We start from the raw sequence: 16,378 nt of genomic DNA, 5'->3' as shown, positions 1-16,378 counted from the left end.
ATAATGAATACAAGTGTTTGACATGGGGGGAGCAGCAAAAGTCAAAAGTCAATGTAGCAGCAAAAGTCATTGGTCATCATATTTTGATCTGGTTTCCTTCAAATATCAAATTTCATGAAAAACTTGATTTTGACTGTTCAAAACAGCATGACATCTTCATCACAGAGTTTCTAAACCCAGAGGCGCAACATCGCAAGACTTCTGGGAACGCTTGCGAAGCAGACCAGGCCGTGGTTTGAGAAGTCAATGAGAGAAGGGAAAATGTCTATTGGAGAAGCAGTTTCTGTCTATCTTCATACGGTACTGTCTTTTGTCCTCATGCTTGTGTGACTCTTCTGAATGTGGGTCAAAAGGGTCATAAAAGTTTTTCACCCCTACCTCCTGGAGTCCTCCTTGTTAGCTAGCGGGATGCGGGGCGACACCGGTAGGTGATCTTCGCTCCTGAATGTCGAAAACCTGGATACGGGGGTTCGGGGGAGGTCTGCCGGGCATTGGGATGACAACCCAACTCGGGGAGGGGAGGGCTTTTAGCAGGTGGAATAGTGGGGACAAATTGGAGGTTTACTTAGTAGCAATGCAAATATCATGGTACAGCTAAATAGACACTCAATCATCATGTTACTTTTTAATGGTACATTTACAAACATATATTTTGATAAATAGAATTGAAAGTTGTGTCTCATTATGGTAAGTGGTGAAATAAGTATAGCCAGTTACAATTGTAATGGCCTAGCAGATAATAAGAAAATACAATCAGTATTTACCTGGCTCAAATCATATAATATCTATTGTTTACAGGAAACTCATTCAAAATTTTAGATGACGTTTTGTGTAAAAAGGACTGGGGGTGAAATATATTTCTCCCATGGGCAAAGAAATTCAAAAGGGATGATGGTTTTAATTAACAGTAATTTTGATCCAAATGTGCAAATTGTCCAAACAGGTCATCAAGGTAGATGGATTATTTTAAATATGTTATTGGAACAGATATGGCTTACTAACCTATACTGTCCAAATAATGATGATCCAAGCTTCTTTTAAAATATATATAAGAATTTATCAACTCTACAAGCAACACTAGACTCTATTATTATTGTGGGAGATTTTAATACGGTCTTAAATACCTCTATGGACCGGAAAGGTAATCACACTACAAACTATCACCCTCAGGCACTTAAGGAAATCATGAATGTCATTGATATATTGGAATTAGTGGATATATGGAGACTTAAATACCCTGACCTAGTGAGATATACATGGCGGAGGCTTAATCAAACTAGTCGTCTTGACTACTTTCTTATGCCATTCTCTCTGGAACTAAACGTTTAAAATGTGTTGATAGGGGACAGAATGTGGTTGGATGATCACATAATTGGCATATATATTACTCTTACAGAATTTCCACGTGGGCGAGGATATTGGAAATTTAATCAAAGCCTACTTGATGATACATTGTTTAGAAATAGGACAGAAGAATTTATAACTGACTTTTTCAGACATAACATAGGTACAGCAGATCCCCTTATTGTATGGGACACTTTTAAATGTGCCTTTAGAGGCCATGTAATTCAGTACTCATCTATAAAACAAGCAATTTAGATCAACAGAGTCCATATTAACAAAGGAAATTGAAGGACTAACAGTACAGTTAGATAGCAATAAAAACTACCATAGAGGCACAGAATAAGTTAGAGGAAAAACAAAAAGAAATGGAGGAACTTATTCAAGAAAGAGCCAGTGTAATATATTATAAAAATTAAGTGAACTGGATGGAATATTGGGGAAAATGCACCAAATTATTTTTCAATCTTCAATATAGAAATGCTACCAAAACAAATGTATTGAAACTTGTTACAAATGATGGAATCATGCATGATTCACCAAATTATATTTTGAAAGAGGAAGTACTTAAAGAATATGTTTTCCTTTCAGTCTCCTCCATCTCCACTAACTGAAACTAATTGTATGGATTTTTTTCCTAATAATAATGTAAAACTAACATCTGTACAGAAAGACTCATGTGAAGGCCAAATTACAGAGGAGGAACTTCTTGATACAATTAAAGCCTTTAAGGCTGGGGGAATCCAGGGCTGGAAGGCATACAGTACCAGTGGAAGTATACAACAATTTTTATGATATACTCAGAGTACCATTATTAGCATGTTTTAACCACTCATATAAATAGTAGATTATCAGACACACAACAAGAAGGTCTGATATCATTATTACTGAAACAGGACCCAAGTGGTATATATAAAGATCCAGTCCATGTAAAAGAAATTCAGTGTTGTGATGCAAAAATATTAGCAAAATGCTTGGCGCATAGAATTTTAAAAAGTGTATATTATTAATCCTAATCAGACAGGGGTTTTACACGGACGATACATTGGAGATAATATAAGACAAGTACTGGAAACAATAGAATACTATGAAATATCGGGGACACCAGGCCTGGTTTTCATAGCTGATTTTGAAAAGGCTTTTGATAAAGTACGGCTGGAGTTTATATATAAATGCCTAAAATATTTTATATATTTTATATATATTAACCCATTATAAAATGGGTTAAAGTTATGTAGGTGTCAAATAGTAAATAATGGCTACATCTCAGAAAGTTTTAAACTATCTAGAGGAGTAAAACAAGGTTGTCCACTATCGGCATATCTATTTATTCGAAATGTTAGCTGTTAAAATGAGATCAAACAATAATATTAAGGGATTAGAAATCCGTGGTTTAAAAACTAAAGTGTCATTGTACGCTGATGATTTATGTTTTCTTTTAAAACCACAATTAGAATCTCTCCACGGCCTCAGAGAGGATCTAGATACTTTTGCTATCCTCTCTGTATTAAAACCAAGTTATGATAAGTATACTATATTACGTACTGGATCACTAAAAAATACACATTTTACATTACCGTGTAGTTTACCAATTAAATGGTCTGACGGAGATGTGGACATACTCGGTATACAAATCCCAAAAGAAAGAAATGATCTCACTCTAATACATTTTTATTATAGAAAGTTAGCACAAATAGATACCATGGAAAGGAAAATATCTGTCTATTTGTGGAAAAATCACCCTGATTAACTCTTTAGTCGTATCACAGTTTACCTATTTGCTTATGGTTTTGCCTACAGCTAGTGACCTGCTTTTTAAATTATATGAACAAAATATATTCAATTTTATTTGGAACGGCAAGCCAGACAAAATTAAAAGAGCCTATTTAGATAACGAATATGAATTCAGAAGGCAGAAATGATTAAATATTAAAGCATTAGACCTCTCACTAAAGGCATCAGTTGTAAAAAAAAAAGTTATACTTAAAACCAGACTGGTTCTCTAGTAAATTGGTAGGAATGTCTCATCCTATGTTCAAGAATAGCCTTTTTCCCTTTATTCAGATTTACACCTGCTCACTTTCGGTTGTTTGAAAAGGAAATAATCTCAAAAATATAATTATTTTTTAAACAAGCCTTAGAAAGTTGGTTGCAATTTCAGTTTAATCCACCTGAAAAGACAGAACAAGTAATACAACAAATATTGTGGTTAAACTCAAATATACTAATTGATTTTTTTTTAATGTAATTTTCGAAGAAATTTAAAAACAAAGATATACTTTTAGTGAATGATATTATAAATAGGACTGGTGGAGTTATGTCACACATGCAGCTAACACAAACATATGTAAATGTCTGCTCTACCCAAAATTACAACCAATTAATTGCAGCATTACCACAAAAAATGGAAGAGGCAAGTAGAAGGAGAAAAAAGTAAGGAACTTGTATGTTGGCCCTGTATTAAAGAACCTAAATGGTTTAAGAAAAGTGTGATAAATAAAAACATATACCCGTTTCATTTAAGGACCAAAAAACTGACAGCTGTGCCATATAAATTGCAAAATAGTTGGGAAGAGATTTTCGATGTACCCATTCCATGGCACATGGTTTATGAATTGATACTCAAAACAACGCCGGTTTCAAAACTTAGAAGTTTTCAATTTAAATTACTATACAAAATTCTTGCAACCAATAGAATGTTTTATATATGGGGGATACAATCTTCCCAGCTCTGCAGATTTTGCTGTGAGGAGGCAGAGTCATTAGATCATTTATTTTGGCATTGTCCATATGTAGGTCCAAAAACGGTTCTGGCCTAGCCAGTCTCCAGACCTGAACCCAATAGAAAATCTTTGGAGGGAGCTGAAAGTCTGTATTGCCCAGCGACAGCCCCGAAACCTGAAGGATCTGGAGAAGGTCTGTATGGAGGAGTGGGCCAAAATCCCTGCTGCAGTGTGTGCAAACCTGGTCAAGAACTACAGGAAACGTATAATCTCTGTAATTGAAAACAAAGGTTTATGTACCAAATATTAAGTTCTGCTTTTCTGATGTATCAAATACTTATGTCATGCAATAAAATGCAAATCAATTACTTAAAAATCATACAATGTGATTTTCTGGATTTTTGTTTTAGATTCCGTCTCTCACAGTTGAAGTGTACATATGATAAAAATTACAGACCTCTACATGCTTTGTAAGTAGGAAAACCTGCAATATCGGCAGTGTATCAAATAATTGTTCTCCCCACTGTAGGTATGTGTATGTATATACTGTATGTGTATATGTATGCATACGTGTATGTATATGGATATATATATTTACCCAAAAAATATATAGGGGATTGGAAATGATGCAGACAATTACATTGATGGAAACAACAATCTTTCCGCAATATTAAGCTGATCCACCCCTTAAATTTATTTGTATTTTTTAAACAGTGCCCAACAGGCACTGTCAAAGATACTGTTTACCAGTCGCCCCGCCTGCTGGGTTCTGAAGAAACCCGTGCCCCGCAAGTGGGGGCGAAGGACTATCTACAGTAGCTACAACCTAGCCTCAGAGCATTTCTTATTACTCTGAACATGAATCCGGGACACTCCCTTTAGTGTGAAATGTTACATTTCGTATGGTATGTAATAATTTGTGGATGTCTATCATCCATTTAGTATGATATGTTACGAATTACAATTCGTATGATATGTTATGAATTTGCAAAACGTACAATATGTTACGAAGAGACTCCCCCACCCCAAAAAAACTAGAATAGTCCTAACTATGCAAAATTATGTTGAAAAGACGTGCAAAATATGTATTTTCCAGAAGTTAAGGTTTGGTTTAATTTAGGTTCTTAATGAGAGGTGAAAATACATATTTTCTGTACATTTAAAATACATATTTTCCAGGACATTGAAAGGCATCTTTTGCGGACGTTGAAAAAATACGTATTTTCAGTTCTGAATGAAAGTTGACAATACACATTTTCCAGATGTCCAGACTGGACAAAATCTGAAGCAAACATAGGTGCGGTGGGTGCGGTGAGAGAATTTTCCAATCCATCACCATTGTGCCAATTGTCCATAAAATAAATGTGCGAGCATAGCTCTGGTTTCCAATGAAGGCACTCAAATCTCAGGTCAAAACTCACAAATGAGTATAAAAGGAACGCATGACTCAGAGGATCTCGTTCTCGAGGTAACATCGCTAGCTCTTTTATATTTTTCAGATCTGTAAATCCCAGTATGGGGTTTTGGAATTGGACACAACGTTGTTGTTGTTTCTTTTTACCCATGAATGGTAACTGAATTGAAGAAACTTTTAAAAAACATCACTATTCCATAATCTGAAAAAGAAAAGAAATCCTTTTCCATTCCTTTTGTTTTAATATGGTGTAACAAATGCATTGTTCATTTAACTGTAATCTATTTGTTATATTAAAATGTATATATATAGATATATATATTAATAAATATATGTTTATTAATAACTATATAATAAATATATGAAAAGTACTTACAAATACTGTATATATTTTGTGGTTGGGTGGTGTTTCCAGGAGGGCTCAAGTAGGCTCAGAGACCAGGTAGATGGCAGTGGAATGAGCCTGGGCAAGAAGAAGGAGGTGAAGGTGAGTGTGAAACACGTGGCTCCAGTGGACTGGGACAGAGGGGAGCCGTCCATAGTCCACCACTCCGACTACGTGAGCAGCCCCAGACCCTCAGAAAGCAACCCCACCATCATCTCTTTCAGCCCCTCTCCCCACTCCCACAGACCCTCTGTGTCTCCAGAGAGGGATCGACACAGGCAGGATGAGGGCCCCCCCTCCAGGGTGGAGTGGTCCAGAGAGGGTTGCACCTACAGCCCAAAGGGCGAGGTGGGGGTCTCCAGACAGACCATGGATGAGTTGAAGAGTATCCTGAAGGATAGTTCCATGCTTGGTGCTCGGGGGAAGGAGGATGGTGGGCGTCCTGGGAGCCCAGCCCCTTACACCTACCTGCATGGCACCAACAGGGGAGATGGACGGCCGGAGTCCCAGTCCTCCTTCACCACTTTCAAGCCCCACTCTGATGCTTCCGGGGGGGTGTCCACCAGTTCCAGGGACAGCAGCTCCCTCCAGCTTGGCTCCGGTATGGACTCATCAACCTCATACAGGTCAGATGTGACTGGAGCAAACAGGCAATCCGGAGTACGGTCGTCCACGTTTGAGAGCAGCAGTGCCAACTGTGGAGGTTAGTCTGGTTTTGGATTAGATTTATCAAAAATCTTATATTCTTATTTTGTATAAACTTGTAGCTAATAAAGTAGTTCCATCACAAGCGACTATCTTTTTTTTACAGACATGATAGTTGCTTTTGGCTCTTTTTCTGATAGACAACAGTAAAGACAACATGGATAAGTCTGGGACTCAGAGCTTAGTCTCAGCCATGGAGCACATCAAGCAGCAGATTGCCCGGGAGAATATCAACTTTGTCCGCTTCGAGGCCACGGATCTCCATGGGGTATCCAGGTCTAAGACAGTGCCAGTCCGCTTCTTTCATGTAATCATCTCACACACAGTACACAAACACCCTGAAACGTACTAGCTATAGTGTATTGAGGCAACCCACAATGTTATAATGCTATTTGTTGAAATGGTTTCTCAATGGTTATGCTTGCCTAGGAAAAGTCCCACGATGTAAACCTTTAAAAAAAATCTTTACAGGAGAAAGCAGTATACGGGGTGTCGATGCCAAGAAGCTACCTAGAGCTGACCCTGAGCCCTAAGAGCTGTGAGGTGGACCACGCCAACAACCCTGCCAACTTCAGCAGCGACGTGCTGCTTATCCCAGACCTGTCGACCTTCAGGGTGCTGCCCTGGGCAGAGCAGACGGCCCGGGTCATCTGTGACCCCTGCATGATAACCGGCAGCCCCCTGCGTACCGCACCTGCCTCATTGCCAAGCAGCTGATGGGGCAGCTCCAGAGCATGGGTTTCTCCCTGTACTCCTCCTTCACCTACGAGTGCTGTGTCCTGGGTGCGTCCGACAGGGTGGCCCCCAAGACCATGCTGTTCCCTGCCACCACCCTGGCCAGCAACCACGACCTGCCCTTCTTCCAGCAGCTGGTGAATGGGATGTACTGCATGGGGGCCGATGTGGACAGTTTGGCCTCAGCCATGGTGCCCGGTCAGATGGAGATCAACTTGAGGCCGGAGTTTGGCATCGCGGCCGCCGACACCGCCTTCACGTTTCATACCGGCATCAAAGAGATGGCAAGGAAATACAGCTACAACGCCAGCTTCTTCACCGACGACAGCATGTACAACGCCGGGGTGCTTTCCCACTCTCTCTGGGACGCCAACGGCCACCGTAGTCTCTTCCACACCGGGGACCACGGCGCAGGGGAGCTGTCGGAGATTGGCAGGAAGTGGCTTGCGGGGCTCTTGACCCACTCGGCCGCCCTGAGCTGCCTGCTCTCCCCTGGGCTGGGCTGCCGCAGCCACATCGCCAAGAAGGTTAAAGACCCCAAGCACAACGTGCTTTACGCCACCTATGGCTACAACGACAACAGCAGCGCCTTCAATGTAAAATGCCACGGCGGGCGGGAGATGCATATCGACAACAAGCTGGGCTCGGCCATGGCTAACCCATACGTGGTGCTGGCGGCCACCGTGGCGGCAGGACTGGACGGTATCAAACGCAACCTGGCGGCTGAGACGGGTCTGACCAGGGCCTCCACCCACACCCAGCTGGGGAAACAGCAGTTTGCCATCCCCGTGAAGCTGGAGGACTCTCTGGTGGCTTTGAGCGAAGACCATGTGATTCGCGGAGCGCTGGGAGAACCATTTGTGCAGTATTTTATTGCTCTGAAGCAATTTGAGATTGAGACTGAAGAATTGGATGCAGAGAGAAACAAATGTCTGGAATATTTCATATAGAAGTACTCAATATTGTACAGTCAGATTCCTGTTAAACAAATGGATTGATTGAATTCACACAATGCTTTCTTTCAATATATATATATATTTTTTTTTTATTCCATATTTGACAGAAAACAATAAAAACATGATTGAAATATCAACAAATGTGTGCAGGGCCCAAATTAATTGAAAATTAATTATCACATGTAAAAGAGAGTAGGAAACATCTGGGGTTTGGGTCTTGAATTATGATGCCTTACAGTAGATAGCTGTCAGCATGGTACACAAACATAAATAACATTCTCAACCTACTACAGTGCTATGGGAAAATGTTTGAAAGGAAACTGGCCACTTTACACTGAATACTGACATTGAAACTTATTTTACATGTATAGCTGAACACAGAACACAGGGTACCTTATATTGAAGCAATTATTGTCCTATGCATGTACGCACTTTATAAAACAAAATGTCTACAAGGAACTCAAAACAAAGGACAGTAATATACTCACGTTTGGGGTATTCGATTGACAACTAAGGGACAATCTAAATGACCATTTCACAACTAAGGGGGGAAGAAATGGCTTTATCAGAATCTGCACACTTGCCATATTAGAACATTCCAATATATACATTTCTTTTCCAATCAAATGTATCCCATAACCAGTGCAAAAAATACATGCAAATTCCCTAAAGACTTAACAGTCTAATTTACAATACAAACCATGTCATAGAACAGTGCTGTTATTGCCTTGATCATAGACAACATTTACACATTCACTTCTTGCTGATGAGATTCCCCACCCGTTGTATGAATCGGCTAAGCTTATTTTCATTGGGCGTAGTTTCAGTTTGATAGCTGTGTATGGAACTAATATAGGGATGTCTCACAAACAAACTCCTGTGTTTGTCTGAGTCATATCTGTTTGCAGTAGTTGTCGGTTTATCTGAAGGCTTGTTGTCAAATGTAACAAAACTCTCAAACCGGCTATATGCTCGTTTCCGCCTGGTGTCTGAATTAATTGATGCTTGACTCTCCACGGTGTTTGTTTGCTCTCCAGAGTTCTTCTCTGGTTCACATTTCTTTCTAAAGCTCTTTCTAACCCAGCTAGTAGTTAACCCAGGAGATGATGATTTACCTGCTGGGCTGGGAGAATTATGCTGTTGTTCCTTTTCGGTTTCAGTGCCAGCTGCATTGTGTGATGACCTGGAAGGGCTTGGAGAATGACCCTTGGGTGATGTAGTAAGTCCCACAGCTGACGGTTTTCCAGGAGGATCTGAGATGGTTCTCTGCTCTGCTGAAATGTCAGCCTGCACTAAATGCTTTGATCTCACTGAACCTATCCTTTGAAGTGTGGATCTGAATGAATTCTGTCTTTGGAGTTCTGCTCCTTCTACCTTGTGTGGCGTTTTCTCCACTGAAACATCGGCATGCTCTATATTCTTTATTGATGTCACAGAAGTTCTGAGTTTCAATGGATTCACACTTTGGCGTGTTTCCTCTTTGTCTGCGGAGAGCACCAAGTCGGAGCTGTTGGCCAGCTGGTCAGTGGATTCATGACTCTTCCTGGTGGGGCCCTCCTTCTCCTCTGGTATTCCATTCAAAGATGTTAGTGCTTTAGAGCTCTCCACATTAAGTCCAACTGGTCTGAAGTTGGAGGGCTTGAGAAAAGGTTCCTTTAGTTGTATTCCCAGTTGGGCTGCCGACATCGTCCTGGAGAGAGGCTCTTGCCAGTCATCAAGAGGATTCCTCTCTGTCTTGGTCGTGATATCGTATTGTGAGACAGACCTTTGTGCATCACTGAAGTTGGTTAGTTTACATTTTTGTTCTTCAACTCTGTTTCCCTCTTCCTGTTGACCTCCTGAGGTGAGTTCCTCTCTGTGGCTGGATGGTCCCTGATTAGAACTGTGTTCGGAGCTGCCTGCAAGCTCTGCCGCACTGTGCCTTTTATCCAGGCCTCTCTCTGACGACCTTCCTTTAGCTCTTTCGAGAGTAGAGAAAATAGACAGCCTGAGAGAATCCTGGCTCTGCCCTGGCCTTAAGTTGCTGACAGGTTTCTCATACTCATGTAAACTGAGCCTTTTCCGTCGGATCTCTTCCAATCTCGTCTGACTCTCCCGCAATCTAGCAGCGGTCAGTTGGGGTTGGAAGTTGCTTAGGCCACCTAGACTGCCCTGTGGAGATGTCACTCCTTGACTGCCCTGTGGAGATTGCAGCCATAGATTGCCTGGTTGAGATGTCACAGAGTGCTCAGACATATAGTTAGGAGTTTCAGACTGCTCTGCCAGACGGCTGTTGAAGAGGACTGATGTTCTCATACGGGATGATGTGGTTGGGTTCTGCGTACTGTCAGGCTGATGCAGATTCTCAACTGGCTCCCCTAGGGTCGCATCACTGTTATTGAGGTACGAGTCGATCTTCCACCAGCTAAGAGAGTTCTCACTGCTGAAAGGGAGTAGAGGCTTTTGGTCAATGCCATACTTCTTCTTCTGCATGTAATGATTAATCCTGCCTGGTAACAGTGTGTCCTCGATGCGTCTGCCTCTCTCAGGGGCACCGTGAGCGCCGCCAGCGTCATCTCTTACATTCATCAAGGGAGTTGTGGAATTCCCTCTCTGTGGCAGCTCTCCGGCGTAGCTGTGTCCCCTCACAAGTTTCCCCATATCGGTGCAGTGAGATTGATTCAGTCTATCCTGAAAGCTCAGTCTTCTTGTGACCATATGTCCATTGTTGTATCGATCGTCCTTCTGTTGACCAGTAGAACTCATCAAGTTAAGCTGTCTCCCACTGGATCTCATGTGAATCTGGTCAAGAGAGAGTCTGCTCTCAAAGAGAAGACCGGAATAAGGGTTGTACGTGGCTGTTGCCGGGCAGAATGGATCGGGCAAACAGACGTCTGAACTCCTCGTCGTAAGAGCCCACCAGCAGCACTGTGACCACCAGGACCATGCTGAGGTTGATCTTCTCAAAGGACCACATGAAGCTGGAGAAAAGGGAGACCAAAAGAAAGATGTTATAATAAATAAATGCAGTCATCCGGTTACTTATATATAAAACTCCATGAATACTTTAGAAAATTTTAGTATGCTATATAATGTATAATATTCTATTTAATATACTGTATTTAACAAATATAAGAAAGAGTTTGGGAACATATTTAAGTTTTAAATGCAATAGAGGGGACATGTTGGTTAGACATACCTTAGACATACCTGTATGTACCGTACAAAACTGTTTTCCAGATCGACACATGTACTGCTGTCCTTTCACTGTCCGAACTCGCAAGTTCTGAACAAGACAGAAGAACTGAGATAAAATCTCTCACCATTTATTTTTAACACACACACACACACACACACACACACACACACACACACACACACACACACACACACACACACACACACACACACACACACTACTACTACTACAACTCTAACCTTATCAAACTTGACAACCATCCCCAAAACCATTGACAAGAGGCCAACCAGAAAATTGGTTTGGACACGCTGATAAAATAAAGGTTAAATAAATAAAATAAATACAATTTAATAAGGACTTTAAGCTCTTACAGTTCATTTGTGAATATACACTGAGTGTACAAAACATTAGGAACACCTGTCCTTTCCATGACATAGACTGACAAGGGGAATCCAAGTTAAAGCTATGATCTCTTATTGATGCCGCTTGTTAAATCCACTTCAATCAGTGTAGATGAAGGGGAGGAGACAGGTTAAAGAAGGATTTTTAAGCTTTGGGACAATTGAGACATTGATTGTGTATGTGTGCCATTCAGAGGATGAACAGGCCAGACAAATGATTTAAGTGCCTTTGAAAAGGGTATGGTAGTAGTTGCCAGGCGCACCGGTTTAAGTGTGTCAAGAACTGCAACGCTGCTGGATTGTTTTAAGCGCAACCGCTTCCCATGCGTATCAAGAATGGTCCACCACCCAAAGGACATCCAGCCAACTTGACTTTAACTGTGGGAAGCACTGGAGTCACCATGGGCCAGCATCCCTGTGGTACGCTTTCGACACCTTGTAGAGGCCATGCCCTGACTAAGGCTGTTCTGAGGGCAAAAGGGTGTGCAACTCAATATTAGGAAGGTCTTCCTATTTTTTTATACACACATTATGTGTAGAAAATTGTGGTATTTCATTGGACAAAGCAGAAGTTTTTGTTATTTTGTATTCATTTTTAAGTCAGTTAAAGAACAAATTCTCGTTTAGAAAGACGGCCTAGGAACAGTGGGTTAACTACCTTGTTCAGGGGCAGAGCGACGGATTTTTACCTTGTCAGCTCGGGGATTCGATCTAGCAACCATTCCATTACTGGCCGAACTCTCTAACCACTAGGCATTTTGCAAAGTATTTCAAATTTAATTCCTTTACCTTTAGATGTTGGATTTTGACACCTGCGCTCTTAGCCATATTCAGAAAGCTTTTGAATTGGAAGTCATCAGGAAGTATGTAGACCATCACTCCCCTAGTAGTCGCATTGACAATCTCCTTCAAAATATCAACGTCAGTGAAGACATCCATCGTTATAGCAATAACCTAGAATGGAAAGGGATTAAGAACACGCTTAATGATCAGTTTTATGAACAGCAGAGGTTTATTGAAAGTAGAAGTCTCAGAACTTGGTCACCAAATCTGAAAAGGTGCCTCATGTCTTTTTCTGTGTAGTAATTGCTGTGTTGGGGAGTAGTGAACTACATGTAGTTCAACTAGTAATTTAATCACATTTTTTTAGTAGCTTGGTGGTAGTTGAACTAAATTCAAATATTTTCAGTAGTTAATTACTTGTTTTGCAATGTAGTGGTGTAGTTACCTACTGGAATTACACACTACTTTGTTTTTCTAAAATAAAACATGGGTGAAGTAGGCAAGAATTTAATTTATTTTTCTGCATCAGCACTGCCTAATTTCATGTGCCTTATTCTCACTTTTTGTGTTTAACAGGCTTAATTACACATCTGACTCCAGAGTAATCTGTTCTTGCAATTTGGGGTCAACAACATTTCAGATGTATATGTGATCGTAGTGAAGGTAGTGAACTACTTTTTCAAAGTAACTTTAGGTAAGTAAACTATATTTTTCTTAAGTGCTTCAGTGTAGTGCTTCAGTGTAGCTTAACTTCTTCCAGTGTGAAGTAATTGGTAGCTTGGTAAACTATATTTTCAGAGTAGCTTCCTCAATATTGAGTAAGTAATTGTGGTATTCAAAAGCGCACTGTCTGTACAGCACAGTATGTGCGTTTTGAGAAGTAGCAATTACTTTTGTTATCTGCACACGCCCTTTTATAACCTTCTGGAATTACATATCCAATTGTAAGAATGATAAGTGGAAACAATAAGCTTGGCAAGCAGTCATGACGTGTGATGCTAACATTTCAGTAGGCCTACGTTGAAACTGGCTCGAGTTGAGACAGGCTTAGGTGGTTGATATGCCACAGACATTTAACTGAACATACATTTTTACTCAACATGTGCACCTGTGGGAAATGCTACTCTGTGAGAAATGGAATTCAAATTCGGAATGTGAATTTGTACAAACCATAACAGTAAATACCAGACACTGCAAATGATTGATGGGAAATTATATTATTGTGCCTCCTTACCTGTCTTGCGTCTTGTATATGTTTACGTATCGTCTCTTTGATGGTCGGTGTGTTGTGTCTGGGAGGGTGGAAAAGCAGGCTGATGTTTGTCTCCACGTTCTCATTGGTGACCTCTGGCCAGCCGAGGTCAAGGTCAGGAACCTCCTCATCTGACTCGGTGGGGAAGTAAGTCGAGGGAGCTCTGACATCTTCTTCACTTTCACGTTTCCTTGCTTCATAATCCTCATCCTCCGGGACTGGCAACTCTGCATTGTCCAAAATGAAGATGACCTCCTCTTCAGAGAGAAAGTTACTGAGTTGTTCGGTTTTGAGGTACTCCTGGTAGGCATCTGTACCCCCACTGACCAGACCGTAGATGGCAAGCCGGTAGGACTCCTTGTAGTGTGGCTGGATGTATTCCACTGGAATCACGTCTTCTTTGAATGATAACAGACAGGAGAGCTTGGATTCCATTTGTTCGATTTCCCCGAGAGGATCTCTGATTTATGTAGAATGGGGATATTACCTTAAAAACAATATACAATATATTATGTGTTTTGACAGAACTGATTGGAAACTGTGTGGAAATTCAAGTACAGACAGTGCTAATAGATCAAACCTGCTGCAATCTTCACCCCATTCACAGCTTTAACAAAAAACACATCACATGACAGTCCATCCCTCTCCCTTCAGAGGATTGGAAGAAGTCAGGCTAGTAGTATCTTGTTTGGGTGAAAGGAAACACAGTAGTATTCTTTATAGGTAGTAGAGTTGTTACCCAAAATATGACCTCTTTTGTGGAGTGTACATTTGTATTAATGTATAATATTTAACATGTCCTTAATACATCTTTGAGGAGAATACCAAAAGGATATTGTACCATACAGAAGTCCGTATCGTCTAAAGTTATTGGTAAATGACTAAAAAGGTCCCTCCTTAAAAGAAAGACAATTAGGAGATGAGGAGACAAGTAAGGGAAATAAAAAGAAAGAATGACAGGAGTAGACAACAGAGGTGATAAATGAGGTTTATTTCTAACACAAAACAAAGGGGGAAATGCAACATGGTGCAGACAAACATAACTTCTCTGGCATAGTGACTGCAGTGCGGACGGCACTGGCTGTGTATCTTCCGTCTGCACTCTCTGACATCTATTCACTATCCATAGAGAAATGGACACAGACATTCAGACCTGGGCTCAAATACTATTTGAATTCACTTCAAATACTTTAGCTGTGCTTGATTGAGCTTGCCTGTTGAAATGGAAAATTCCGCCCACCTGGCACTTTAGGCAGGCTGATCCCAGGTCTTCAGACATTCCATTATATAGTACAGTATAGTGGAAGGTGCAGCTTTTTTATGATTAACACTTATGATTAAGATCTACTCTGTTCATTTTTTCAACATTTCTTGCCTGTTAAAGCTGTGACCAAGCTATATGACATCTAAAATGGACACCTTCATGTAACAGCTTCTGGTTTCACTCAACTCATGCTATAAAACAGTAGCAGGAAACGCCTCAAACCTTCTCAGGCATCAACATCCCTGGTTACTTTCTAGGGGGGGTTGGTGACTTGAGAGATCTGGCAGGGCTGGGCGACTTAACACGCCTAGTGGGGGTTGGGGACTTAGGGGTGGGGGTTGGGGACTTAGGGGTGGGGTTGGGGATTTGGCGGTTGGGGTGGGGGACTTTGGGGATGGGGTGGGGGACTTAAGGGACGGGGTGGGGGTCTGGGGGATGTGGGTTTGGGCAGGGGTAGGGGTTTGGGCAGGGGTCTTGGAGGCCAGGGGTGCAGGTGTTGCTCCTCTCCCTCCTATTTTGGCCTCGGGGGGGCTCTCGCCTTGCTTGTAGACGCTCACGGTGATCTCCACGAACTCCCCGCCATATTTGTTCCGTACGTTGATGCTGTACTTGCCGGAATCCTCGGACGTGACGGCGGTGATGGTGAGGCTGGCGAACTTATTGGCCTCAAGCGTTATCTTGGCGTGCTCAGTGGAGACTACCTCATTTTCATTCTTGAACCAGGTGACCTCTGGACTGGGGTCACCCCAGACTGTGCAGGTCAGGCTCAGGGTCTGAAGGTGGACAGAGGGAAGTGGAGAGGTCAGACGTCAGAGAGACAGAGGTCAGAGAGAACGATCTCTTGAATATGCACGCAATTCTCAACGAGAGACCATATATTTTCAATACAGTCACAATCTTATACAAGTATATGTCGTCATGATATAAAGTTTGTTCAGACTGCATAGTATATCCCACCTTCTGCTCCATAATGGTGACCACATCTGGCAGACCACCAACCACTCTACCACGGTCTGAGGATTAGAACAGTCAATTAGTACTTGTTGTCATGTAATCACTAGGATAATATGTATTGTGTAAATATAGTCTACTCACTCTTCTCAGCGAAGGCTGCAGCCCTGAAAGATAACAAAATAATGACATTGTTATAAATCAAGGACTTGGTGTATTACCAAAACATTTGGCTGTGTGTATACGATGAGGACAAATTCTTGGTTTATAAACCCTGTGGAACTTTTAAT

At 41.4% G+C, this 16,378-nt stretch overlaps 2 protein-coding genes and 1 pseudogene across 2 annotated transcripts; 1 reads left to right on the top strand and 2 right to left on the bottom strand.

Annotated features, from left to right (window-relative positions):
* The first annotated feature begins 5,904 nt into the window (after nucleotides 1–5,904).
* LOC115143611 (lengsin-like) lies at nucleotides 5,905–8,253 on the top strand. Its single transcript, XM_029684107.2, is given in 4 exon segments — nucleotides 5,905–6,566; nucleotides 6,709–6,875; nucleotides 7,040–7,262; nucleotides 7,265–8,253. Coding segments are annotated over 4 exon segments (2,010 nt in total). The 5' UTR covers nucleotides 5,905–5,935.
* Nucleotides 8,254–8,945: 692 nt separating this feature from the next.
* Nucleotides 8,946–14,308, bottom strand: LOC135559900 (protein FAM83B-like). Its single transcript, XM_065000780.1, is given in 5 exon segments — nucleotides 8,946–11,101; nucleotides 11,103–11,292; nucleotides 11,434–11,524; nucleotides 12,628–12,792; nucleotides 13,856–14,308. Coding segments are annotated over 5 exon segments (2,988 nt in total). The 3' UTR covers nucleotides 8,946–9,012.
* A 537-nt stretch (nucleotides 14,309–14,845) lies between these two features.
* Nucleotides 14,846–16,378, bottom strand: part of LOC115142517 (myomesin-2-like) — a 29,213-nt pseudogene continuing 27,680 nt past the window's right edge.

The sequence above is a fragment of the Oncorhynchus nerka genome, linkage group LG15 (assembly GCF_034236695.1).
Source record: "Oncorhynchus nerka isolate Pitt River linkage group LG15, Oner_Uvic_2.0, whole genome shotgun sequence".
Lineage (NCBI taxonomy): Eukaryota > Metazoa > Chordata > Actinopteri > Salmoniformes > Salmonidae > Oncorhynchus > Oncorhynchus nerka.
The sequence above is the reverse complement of the archived record's forward strand: the minus strand, read 5'-3'. Positions and strand labels throughout refer to the sequence as shown.